Here is a 12,856-nt window from a genome sequence, read left to right as displayed (position 1 = left end):
GACCATTGTGGTAAGTTGCTTGATAGCCAAGCTTTAAGAAAGCATTTTAGAGCAAGAATTCAACTGGAATAAGGGGACCATCTCAAGCTGGTTTCAGACCCAAGCACTAATGCTCAATATCCAACACATGCAGATTTGATGCTTTGAGTGCTAGCATGAAAAATGCTTCAATTCTTCACAACAAACACTCACCATCTGTGAGCAGGAGTACATCTCCCCAATAAGTCACATCACTGCATCAATTCAAAGAGCCTCGGCACCTGTGTCTCCAACAAAGCAACAAAAAGTTGTGGAGTCCACACCATCATGAGCAGCAAAGGAAGCAAAGACTTTAAGAAACAAAAAAATGACACCACTCACTTTATGGAGCCACAGTGGCAGGGTATTTTGAGCTCTTCACGCGGGAACTTGTAGTCATAGGTAAGTTCCTCTCCAGCTCCAATATGCCTCTTCGAATATATGAACACCTTTTTTAGTCCTTCCACAGTTATAATTTTTGTATAGCAGTTGGGCTGCACAGAAAGTCATGCAAATAAGATGAACACACATCGCCCCTCACCTCATTTAGATCACAAGGGTACAAATACATGGCATGGCAAAGGACTAAGCTTACTTCACAAGAATGATTTATGAATCTTGCAAGGCCACCACGTTTAGTAGCATCCACCTGTCGCCCATAAGATCCATATTTCACATCATCTTCAACACATCCTAAGATCTAATACAACGGGCCATCCTAGAACAGTGATTACACAAATACCAGAAAATAATTCAGGGCAAGCCAAACTAGTGCACTTACCACAGTCTCACTATCAATACGAAACAAGTAACTGCTCCCAATACCCATTTTCTCATACTGCCGCTCCCTGATGTCTGATATCTGCAATTCCATAATATTTTGGCAGAACAATGTAACATCGCATAAGAAAAAACATCGGCACCGCTTTGACTGGAAAAAGAAATAGTAATGCTAAAAAGGCATGTCAACACGAGTTTTGATGAGAAATGCAGAAGAATAATGCAGTACCTTCCAAAATATGACTTTTTAAACAAACTATATCCACATTGTTGCCACCTTTCTACTGCAAACAATCTGCTAAGAAATAACTTAATCAAACTCTACCTTTGGCCTGATAAGTTCACCCACATACTCTATGACAAAATCACCCGCTTCAATTGGTTCGAGGGCAAACACGCCCCAATTATGTATCTTGCTCCTTTCAAATTTCAGTTTTTTCTTTCGAGCCTGCCAATAATTGACCAGCAAAAAGATGTATTATAAGGATTCCCGGGTAAATGCTACAGATCAGGGGGTTTGTTAGCAGTCAAGTTCAACATGTCGAGTGACAAAAAGCATCTGGGTTATCCCAAAATTCCATTATCAAGGACATAGTGAGAGAATTAACAAAAGATTAACACCCAGGATGTATGATACCTTTGACTGAGTGAGCTTTAAAATATCAGATCCTTCAGCAGCAGCTGCCAGTTTACGAAGTTGTGCACGGTTTGTTCGAGCTGCTTGTATGCTGCTTTGAATACCAACCAAACTTGCATGCAGATCTTTATTCCTATTTATTTGAACCAGCTGAGACCCTTCAATATTCTGCACTTGACTTCTTTCACTCGGATGAACATTTCGAGCCCACTTATGCCATGCCCACCCATCAATGCAGGTTCGAGCGCAACCATCCTTACTTTCATGCAGTGGGGCCACACTTGTACAAGAAACATCTGCATAGTCTTTTTTCGAGGCCAGTTTCCTTCTTGTCAACAAAACTTTTTTGGCATCTTTGTGCTTGGATTTTGATGTCATGAGCATCAGCTGTTTCAAAGACTTCACATGTCCCTTCTTCTTTCGAGACAGCGCAAATGATGGTTCAGCATCCCAAGGAAAGGCATCAAAATTGATACCTACAAGTAACCCAGATGAGTTTACAGAAGCATCTGATTGGCATATGCAGAAACAACAAGCAATGAAAAGTTAAGTTACTGTCAGATTACGTACCATTGAGTTCAGTGGAGGCAAATGTCTGGCAATTCTTTCCAACCCCATCATGTACTTCGTCGATCAGCTGTTGCACCTCCTCGGAAATTTGCCTATTTGCTTCAAAACCACTCCCAGACGTCTCCAATGACTTTGGTAGTGCATTTGAAATTCTATCATCACTAACACATGGGTCTGACCTTTCAAGATCAAGAAGCATCTCCTGGGCCTTTCTAAGGTAAGGGAGAACCTTTCTCTGGCAAGCATCAAAATCATCATTTTGATTATTCATGTCTGTATTAGTTGCCCTAAGTTGCCTACAATCATTTTGCCTGCTCATCCCACCATAACCCCCATAACTCTCATCACCACCTGGAGTAAATTTAAGCGACCCATATAAGAATGCAATGTTGCTCACCAAGCTATCAATACTTGACATGTAGGAAGTATCCACATCTGCACATTGTGCAGCTTCCACTTGTGATGTAGCCTCTTCTATTCCACAGTTTCTGTCATAGAATGAACTTTGACCACTTGCTGCTAAAACATTTGTACTGCTGTTAAGTCCAGCTGGACCTTTTACCAACCTGACAATGCCTTCATTCTTAGATCCCTCTTCTGTATTTCCAAATCTATCTGCAATAGATTTTCCCTTTGTAAAGATGGATCTGCTCAAGTCTTCTTTTGGATACAGGACAGCTTCAGAATAAGGAAGAGAAGAAAAAGTATCTTCTGCATTTTTTGGCTGCTCTTTTATGTTCAGCAATGATCTAGTAATTCTCACTCCATGAGAACATACAGACTTGCTCGACTCTTTTTTGGCACTCATCCAACTTGCCAAACTTTCGCTGATGACAGCACTCAAAACATTCCTAGAATAACTCTTTATTACAGCTGCAAGGATCTCCTTATGAATCAATGCTAAAGCATTTAATTGGGAAACTGATGGACAACAACTTACAGGAATAATGCCGTCCATAGAATTTTTCTGTATGCAAGCTTTGCTATTTGCTTTGAAAAGAATTCTTGATTCTTCCACAGGTGCTGTTACAGCCACAGGTTTTGCCTGCCCAAATTCCACCTCCTTACAACCATTACCCTGTACATCCACACCAGGAGGGGGTGGTTCGGGGGATCTCACAAAGCTTTGTCGTACAACCTGTGGGCATTGTGATGTTCGAACTGCATGTTCTCCACAAAGGGCTGAGGCCTCTCTATTTTTGGAGTCCACAACAATCTGGCAAGGCAGAGCATTTCCGTCAAACTTCTTGCTCTGCAAGCTGGTGTTTCCTAAAGTCCACTTCTTGACCACCGGATTACCTACTGGGAGACCTATACAAACTGTAGGACAAGGAAAACCAGCAGGGCAACCTTGCACTTCAGGCTCCAATAATTTAGTAGAGGAATCAGGAACCGAAAAGGCAGTCCAATTGAGAGGCCTGCAAGGGTCTCTCCTTGGATTTTTTATCCCCTGAGGAAATTCATTAGCTTTCCAGGCAGGTTGAAACACATCTTGCTGGACTGTGAGACTTTGGGACTGCACATGTATGGTTCTTGGTGAATCAGGTTTTGAGGCAGGGGTGCCTGATGATTTGATCCAACACCGGAGCTCAGAACTTAATTGAGGCTCAAAAAGAGACTTTTCAACCGACTGCATGACTGCTGTATGCAATTGGCTCTCAATAAAACCAAGTACATTTTGCTTAGCACATAATATACCTTCAATATCTTGTTGAGAACCTGACTCTGATGATGCCCTGGTTACAGCAATACACTCAAACCCAGGTGGGATTGACACTTCGGTGTCAACAAGATCTACAACTTCAGCAGAGCACTTTCTAACACAAGGCGAAGCTTTTGGAACAAGGCCTACTGGGCATTCAAACCCGGGTGGCAGATCCACTTCATCAAAGTTCTCAGAAAGTTTGTTAACAAGCTCTTCTGCTGCAACCTGTATATATGAATTCAAAACCAATCATCTACATAAGACAAACATCACAACAGCCTTTTGAGTTTATGATTAGCATGTAATGGTTTTGGCACACTTACCTGTTGCCCAGCTGTTACAGGGGGTAGTTTACAGCTCTCATTTGGGGCAGCAGCACCATCCTGGCCCTAATAAATGCAGAAGCTCAAACATTTCAGACATCATCGGCAATAGAAAACCAAACATATACATCTGAAGCTTGCAGACATAAAGCTCTGAACAAAAGATAGTTGCCTTAGGCTCCCAGACTCGCACACCTGAATTTCCTGCATCAATGAAGGCAGACTCGGTGAGCTCAAACAAGAGTCGTTCACAGCTGCAACTTCTTGCACAGCAGTTTCACTGGCTTTCCAACAGCTTGAATCCATGCATGAAAACTCTGCTATGGCATTTGAATGCATGTCGACAGGGTTTTTTTCCTGAGCTTCAGAAAAACCTTGGAGGGTGAACGGTGGAGAGGCTTTTGGCTGAGGGGAGGGGCTTTTGGCTGAGGAGACACCTTGTGAAGATATCCATTGCTTGTGAAGATATCCATTGTCAGTGGAGGGGCTTTTGGCTGAACCTCGTGAAACTATCCGTTGCTTGTTCAAGGACAGTTCACACTCAGAAGAAATGTGATTGAATGGCTGCCCTAATTTTGGCTTTGGAAAATCACAAGATCCTTGAGTTTCAAATAAGACCTTGAGCGCCACAGCCTCTTCCAGCTTCCCCTGATGAACACGATGTATGGGTAGATCCCCAGGAAGAAATCCAATTCGTAAGCCTTCAAACAGCTGCTTCAGAGAATATGGCCCACTCATCTTTGCATGTTGATTTAAATACATCCACTTTGAATCCTCACTGATCATATGTGGCTTGCTCTGCATATTTTTTGAAAAAGGAATTTCTTTTTCAGATCTTCCTGGAGAGGCATGCCAGTTGTCCCATGGCTTATGCTTCTTACCAGCTGGTCCAAACCGGAACTCTGGAGGTCTACCCCTTACAGGCCTGTCATTTTGCCTGCATTCAATTCAAAAGAAAAGCAAAAACACACAACATACCTCAGCTCTATTGCAGATTTTGCACTAGACACAAAATAAACATGCAAAACATTCAGTCTTGAGTCCATTCGGAATTTCAAACAATAAAATTTGCTACATATAGCACACAGGTAGGACAGCTCTACGTGCATTTCCTGTGTCCAAGGTACAATACACAGACCAATGTGCTGAGTTTGTGTCACTTCTTCTGATGGAAATAGAGGATCAGCCATTCTGAGGTTAGAACTCGAGAGCAGAGCTTACCAAATGCAGTTAGTGGAAAACCTCATCAGAGGCTCACAAGGCCACAAATACAGTTGAAAAGAATGACTCGTAAAATTAAATTATTTAACAATGAAATAGCAGTCACGTGTACCATAGGGACTGACAAAGCACCTATTTAAAAATGAATGGCCACTCCACATGTCAGTTCCATTTGAGATGCACGCAGCATTGGCTTTCAAATGGTTCAACTCATCGTCATTGTTTATTTGGTCAACCTTCAACACTGTTTTGAAGAATTTGGGCCTCTTTGGCTCAGAGACATAATTACTGTGCCATGCAGTACCATTTTCTGCATTCAGATTTGCAGGCCTCCATTGGGGACCTAATCCTTGGCCTTCACCCTGCAGACTTTCATGCTCTGGGAAAAATCTTTTCCTCTTGTGAACCTGCAACAGATTAAACATAGGTGGTCATCACTAAAAGGATATTCTTCCTTTGTCTTCAAGATATAAAATACTCAACCTTGATACTTAACAAAAGACATACAGAACACCCCCCAAACCCAAACCCCAAAAAAAAAACATGCTTCAAATTCCCCATTGTTTAAAAAAAGTCGTAGAGGAAGAAATGCCTATTGCTTAATAGCACCCTCCCCCACCACCAACCCCCAATCTTTTTCCCAAGGTAAATGATGTAAAGTTCCTGAAGGGTGATGCTATATTTCATTGTCCCATGCTCGGTGATGAGATGACATAAAGGGATTGAGTCATATAAAATTAGGTTGTTTTTGGACACATGAGGTCTATATGTGCATGGAGAAATTGTTTTGTTTGTTATCAGCTTGTAAGATTGTCATGAACTATTGAGGACTTGTAGAATGAATGTTGAACTGATTTGCTCTGTGTGTGAATCAGACTACTAGAATTTTTGCATCACTAACATTAGTCATACGTGATCTTCTTGACATGTTTTTTGAATTACCATTCCCTTGAAACAGCTCACTAGCATTGTTATAACTGGTCTCCTTGGCATGCTTTGTCAAATTACAACATTTCTAAGAGAGATCCTTGACATAGTGGATCCAGCAACTACCACAGTCATCACAGAGATTCCTGAGAGTTCCAATTCCAATCTCAAAAAATCTGCTCGTGAACGAAAGGCACTTGAGAGGTGGACCTACAAGAGCAACTATGCATTCAGGGCCAAAGTGGTGGAATTTGATGAGACGACCTCTTTAAAGATGCAATGCAAGTATTTGAGTGGCAACATGCAATGGATGCCACACAACATGCACACAGCCCCGAGATGTATTCCAGAAAGGAGTCACACAAGAGCTGTATTGACACTCTTCCCTATGTGCTTTAAGTTTTAAGCGCTCTACAATATTTACAACCTTCTTGCCTGCAATCCCTTCTCAAATTCATAAATTCACATGCATTTAACTTCTTTTGATGCATCATGTATCTATGTGCACATGGGGTCTTTGGAGGGAAAGGGTATAAAGTATTTTGGGGCCACAAAGAGGGCAGGGAAGGCAGAGAGAGGGAAGTAATAAGTGTAGAGTGATAGAAAGGGGCCAAGATCCATTATCCACAAAATGATCATTTTATATAGCTGCCCTCAAAGATAGCCCAAAGCGCCTTTTCACATCACAATCCGGCCTAAAGCTCGAAGGTGGTGCTAAAGTACAACTAATTTCATCTTTATTCCTATGTTTCCACTCACAAGGCACAATCCCTTTACAATGTGTCAAGCATAAGGATGTTGTGAACTTGGGACCAACAAAAGCATGGATGCACCGATCGAGTCGATCCCACGAGATGAGATTAACCGCATCATACGGTTAGATCTCCTCCACCTCCACACATCTTGCACTAGGGGGGCCAAGAGTTCCCCACCAAGACCTAGCTCTACTATGACCACTTTCTGAGAGTATCGAAAGATGGGCTCATCATCAGACCTCAGTATCTCGACGACAAGAGTCTCACACGCACTGAGGATTGCCATCGGGTCTCATCCCATCAGCTAAGGATCAAGACAGGGAGAGCTGCACGCATACCCAGAGAGCAACGGACTTGCAAGCTGTGCACGATGGGGGTGGTCGAGACAAAGGAGCACTTTCTATGTGTCTGCCCAGCCTACTATGAGATCCGAGGACGCTACCACTGCCTTTTTCAGGAGGGGTACGGTTTTGGCCCACTCTCACGACTCATCCACTTCCAAGACCGGGCTCTACATAATGGAGATGCGACAACACAGGGAGACACTACTACGACATATCAGAGAGCTCGAGGATGGGACCACCGCACCACAGGGTACCAAGGTAGACAGAGCACAGAGACAAGTCACGGATTTCTATGCATTTGACTCAGCCCCAGGGCACTCTAGGATAGAGGAGGAGGAGCTAGCCGACATGAGAGATATATGGATCAATGGAGGGAGCCGACACAGCACTACCAGGCGAGGGACACAGAGACCGTACACGGCGCGACAGGCGACAAGAGCACACACAATCGAGGTTCGACCTGTTTCAGCTCTCCTCAGGTGAGATCGACCGAGGCGAGGCATCACCCTTGACGTAGCCGATCGGATCCAGAGAACGAGGAGACCACGCCCTCCACCACCACGGGAGACATCTCGACAGATGCGGATACGTGAGCTCTTTGCATCTCATCAGAGAGCCATCATGGAGCTTGGATACATGGAGCCGGTTCATGCACTTGGGACTCTAGCTCTGAGCACTTGATATTTTCATGCCACTCAGCTATTTTGCTACTTTTTTGCTATTTTGTACTAGTATAGCATTTTAGTATTCAGCAAGGGCCTTAGTGAGCCCTTTGCCCCGGCCCACAGTAGTCTGTATGAGTTACTTGATTCTGTACTTTTTCCCATAGGCCCATGAGGCCTCTTGCGAACGTTAATCTCTCTCTCTCTCTCTCGCCTCTTGAGAACGTTAATCTCTCTCTCTCTCTCTCTCTCTCATTCATTAGTCGTACAAGTCGTCAGCAGCTCCTACGACAATGGCAAGTACCAGAAGACTTCTCCACATCAATGCAACCTGCTCTATGTCAACGCAACCTGCTCAAGGTTAGCGCAATCATACCAATTATTATAATAGGACTAAATGCGGCACTAAAGCCTCATTTACCAGCTATATGATGATGATGTGTTCTATTTGCGAGAGTTGAAAATGGCTTGCAAAGACCCTTGCATGGCTTAATTGAGTTTAACCGCTTTACTAAAATGCCAGTGAACATCACCTCGGCAAAAACCCTGATTTGGTTAGAAACGACAAGCAAGTCACATTCATGTTTCGAGGAAACAATCTAAAGATGGCTCAACCGCCTAGAGCTCACAGGAATGCATGCATGGAAGGAGGACATAAAGACAAAGTGTGTCACTCCCTCATAGGCTACACAAGAGGCTCAATGCAAACACATTCATTACCTCATTACATGAACTTCCTCGCAAAGCAATGGAGGAGTTTCCCTCCACGTTTGGTGCATGCCTATAATTGAATGCACAGTCTAGTGAGGATAGGCATATGACATAAGAATTACTCCAACCCTAACTTATAGGGGACCCACACTACTTTATAGGGGATAGGAGTATCATCAACATCTCTTTCTTGAAAAATAAATTTCTTTAAATAAGAGGACAAAATAATTCTCGTATGCCATATTATCAACCACAAGGAGAAAGACATCATCGTGAGGACAAACAGCCTCTTTGGCAACCTGAAAAATGTGTGATCCTAAGATATTATAGTAGGTTCTTGGAAAGGACAGACATCCTTGCAAGATTGGTCATGAGCACGAGGACATACTCGCAAGATTGGTCATAAGCATGAGACATTAGAACGTTTCCCATTACAACTATCCATACAACTGCAACTCATAATATTTGGTGCATCTCTCTCTCTCTCTCTCTCTCTCTCTCTCTCTCTCTCTCTCTCCATACAACTGCAACTTATAATATTTGGTGCATCTCTCTCTCTCTCTCTCTCTCTCTCTCTCTCAGCCTCAGCCTCAGCCAGGAAAAAATTGTGTGATCCTAAGATATCACAGTATGGTCTTGAAAAGGTCACGCATCCTAGCAAGATTGGTCATAAGCATGAGCACATTAAAATGTTTCCCGTTACAGTTAACAGAGCTGCAACTAATAGTATTTGCTGCAGGACCAGCGTTTGTCATCTCTACATCATAACAAAAAGCATTAACACACACACCTCACTTGAGACCGCACCTAGCACTAAGAGACATGATATGGAGAAACATTGTAATGTCATTTTTGGCTCCCATAAAGCATATATCACACACATCTCTCTCTCTCTCTCTCTTTCTCTCTCTCTCTAATAAAATTTAGGTGAAATCAGGGAGAGCGTCAACCTAAGAAATCCAACACCTCTACAAATAAAGAAAGAATCCTTGGAACCACATCAAGCAAGAAAGACAGCAAGCTGTTTATCCTTTGTCAAAGTTATTATCGGCCATGTGAAAAACAGGCAGGCAAGAAGAGAGGCAGAGCATAAAACTTTTCATCCCAAACTTATTACCCTCGCCTTAAATTCATGGTTCAGAAAGGCCCTTTCCTCAAATCCAGTTAAAAAAGTTAATGGTAGCCTTAGTCTGTACAGACAAATAACATCCCAGAATCACTACCTCTTGCGTCTAACCCACGACAAATTCTTTTATTAGTGAATGTGCTGTACAAGATATAGCCGGACCACATCCCACCTCTTGAAAAGAAAACTGCCTTGTGACGTCCGCACTCGAATTGGAACAGCAAGTAGAAGGTAGTCGGGATGCCTGCGTCACGTCCAGTCTATAGGACTGCCTCTGGAAGGCCGTAGTGTTTGCTGCTGAAAAAGCAGTTTGCTTGGGTAACGCAGAAGACAGAAGAATGCCACCGTTGCAATTTTTGTTCGGTGTCATCTTGAGGACTTGCTTTTCCCGTTCTGTCCTTCCGACTTAGCAGAGGATCAGTTCAGGGCTTCCTATGCAACTTTCGAGCTCTGTCGCAAAAAGCTTTTCATCGAACCGCGTCAAGGACGACAAACAGAAGAATGTACATGAACTCAGCTCCTACTGATAAGATCGGGGAATTTCAGAAAAGGGGAGGACAGCTGTTCTAGGCATCTCTTAACGGGCTTGGGGTAGGAAACGGAAAAGGATCGGAGTATTTCATACCGGTGGAGAACGCACTAGAATATGCAGATTGCGATGAATACACGATATGCGCAAAACGCAGCAAAACCCAACCGGAGTGAAACCCTATTTCCTTGCGGTTTCGGAGCAGGCCGGAAGGGGAGACGTACGGGAGGGACTGAGGGCAAATTTTTTGCAAAATTGAGGCAAATCTGAAGGGAGGAGACGGGAATCGGAAGCCAAGTCAGGAAATCAGGGGCGGGGAAGCAGAATTTGGCACCAGATTGCTGCGGCGAAGATGGAAAAGAGGCGAAATCGAAGCAGGAAAACGAGAGAAGAAGAAGAACCTGAAAAGACGACGCAGCAGAGCAGAGCAGAGCAGCGGTTGAAAGCCGGCCGGGTGCACAAATGCCCCCTCAAAGCCTACGCCCTTCCGTATTTATAGACCCAACCAGCCCCCCCCCCCCTCTTGCCTAGGGGAATGCACGCCGGGAGGACACCCCCTCCGCGCACTTTCCGGCCCGGCATGCCCCCTGAGGAAGGCACGCGGAAAGTGATACGTGGCAGCCCGAACGGATGGTGTAGGGAATCGCCGTCAAAAGGCGATTCTCGGGAGGAAACCGGTGGCATCGACAACTGACCGCTAGGTCGAGAGCCAATCGCGTCAGCTTTCGATCGAAATCGTCGACCGTCGGTGATTCTCGGCCATCGATGGATGGGGGAGGGCGGTGACACTTGTCACACATTCATTTGCAACTTGGGGGCCCGTGGACGGATGGAGGAGGGCGACACGATTTCATTGGTTTGTTTGGTGGCGAGTTGGTTGTCTAGCAGAGCTGCAGGTGTTGATGTGTGGCGACAAACGGCAGACTTGATCTAACGGTTGTGGTAAGGTGCTCATCGCGGGCCGTTGGATCATGCGTGTGTACTTGAAATAGCCAGTAGACTCGTCAAAGAGCTGGTCATAATGTTGGGCACATTTTACCATTATTAAAAGATCTCGATTGGCGGCTTGGATCACGATTTGGCCGACCCCAGCCGTTAACGGTTGAGGTAGTGGCAGGTGGGTGGCTTGGCCGAGCATCACACATGGCAGATTTTCGGTTGTCGACCGTGGGGGGCCACGTCAATAGCTTGATCTAAGGGCTGTGATCGCAAGCACTTGGATTGAAATCGCTACAGGATTGTGCGCATATGGCAAAGAACTATACTCAGAACATGATATTCCGCTTCAAAATGTGCGGTGATTAGACAGGGAAGATTTACTCCCCGTCGACCCAGGGGAGGACATTTTGGGACAGTAAAGCGCTCGGAATCTGCTTGCAACTCTATCGATTCCCAGGCAAGACAGTGCTCAAAATCCGACTTGAACGTGACCGTGAGCCACATTCCAGGCACTTCCTTGCCCACAATGTTCGACCCTGGTTCATTCCCCCACATGGAGGGTTAGAGAGAGGCATCTCCTAGCTGACTATAGTAAGAGGGTCAGTCAATTGTGTGATGGGGTTTGATTGCCTATTTCTGAGCGAACTCTCTTGCGCCTAGTCGAAGCTCTTCGGTTAGTGTGATTGGTTGCTGCACTTTGCAATCTCTGTTGTAACCTTGCGCTGTGCCATGTGTCCACTAGTTTAATTGTGGGCAAGTTATGTTCGTAGGATGGTTAATTGTGGGTAGATTCCATCTATGAAAATGTGAAAGGGCCATGATAGGATGGCGGAGATTAATCCTCCACCGACTCCAGACCTTTATGACCTGACCTCGGTCCATCATAAACCCACACTCCTCTTGTGATATAAAGGACCTTTCTCTGCGGTCAAGGGCGTGACTTGGTGGTTGAGTGGGTGCGTGAGTGCAGTGTTTATGTGTGTGTGTGTGTGTGTGTGTGTGTGTGTGTGTGTGTGTGTTCAATCACAAGGACTAGGTTTTGCTTCCGTGCCTTCTCTCACATGCTTCTCACAATTGCAATGTTCTTGAGTGGAACTCTAGGAGAGAAACAAAGCTGAAATCATGGATGCTCTATCCCGCGTGCTCGCTAAGAGTTGCAAAAGCTATTTGTCTAACAACATTCAAGTAGGACAAAAGCACCAATGTGTTAGTCTCCCTGGTCTTGAATTGAAAGAGCTCGTCCCCCAATTTTGCAATGTTAAAGGGGCTCCATTTTGGCGCAAAGGCAGAAAAACGATGTGAGAACACCATTGTTGACTCCAAGGGTGGTGTATTTCTGTAACACGAGAATGCCCTCTAATCACATAGTGACAGCTAGCACAAGCGTCAGGTTGGCCTTTCGCCCCTCTTAAAAATTGGGTCCACTCTATGGCGCAAAGGCCTCCTCTAGGCCTACCCCTCACTCTCAAGCATTCTCGTGGGTGGGAGGTGTGTATAGCATGTGTGTGTGTGCGCCCGCGCACATGTGTGTGTAAGCTCACGACAGGCAGCTACACCAAGAGATTGCGACGACTAGGAGGAGGTGGAAGACTGTAGAATGGGAAGAGGC

The 12,856-nt window shown here is 44.7% G+C and overlaps 1 protein-coding gene across 7 annotated transcripts in view; it reads right to left on the bottom strand.

Annotated features, from left to right (window-relative positions):
• LOC147884084 (uncharacterized) overlaps nt 1-10,754 on the bottom strand; it is a 36,541-nt gene extending 25,787 nt beyond the window's left edge. For 5 of the 7 annotated variants that reach the window (XM_087398285.1, XM_087398287.1, XM_087398286.1 and 2 more), the window contains exons 1-11: nt 9,952-10,754; nt 5,387-5,661; nt 4,229-4,970; nt 4,034-4,099; nt 2,006-3,935; nt 1,436-1,911; nt 1,124-1,246; nt 800-880; nt 614-667; nt 361-512; nt 193-260 (exon numbers count right to left, since the gene is read on the bottom strand). In XM_087398285.1, the coding sequence (XP_087254411.1) occupies nt 239-260; nt 361-512; nt 614-667; nt 800-880; nt 1,124-1,246; nt 1,436-1,911; nt 2,006-3,935; nt 4,034-4,099; nt 4,229-4,970; nt 5,387-5,661; nt 9,952-10,149 (4,119 nt within the window). In that variant the 5' untranslated portion in view covers nt 10,150-10,754 and the 3' untranslated portion in view covers nt 193-238. The remainder of the gene's footprint in view (nt 1-192; nt 261-360; nt 513-613; nt 668-799; nt 881-1,123; nt 1,247-1,435; nt 1,912-2,005; nt 3,936-4,033; nt 4,100-4,228; nt 4,971-5,386; nt 5,662-9,951) is intronic. The other 2 variants (XM_087398289.1, XM_087398288.1) reach the window with 2 other exon arrangements.
• Nucleotides 10,755-12,856: the final 2,102 nt, after the last annotated feature.

Source organism: Dipteris shenzhenensis, chromosome 27, assembly GCF_047967505.1.
Source record: "Dipteris shenzhenensis isolate YYH24624 ecotype China chromosome 27, Dip_SZ_1.0, whole genome shotgun sequence".
NCBI lineage: Eukaryota > Viridiplantae > Streptophyta > Polypodiopsida > Gleicheniales > Dipteridaceae > Dipteris > Dipteris shenzhenensis.
Note: the sequence above shows the minus strand (reverse complement) of the source record. Positions and strands in the feature narration are given on the sequence as shown.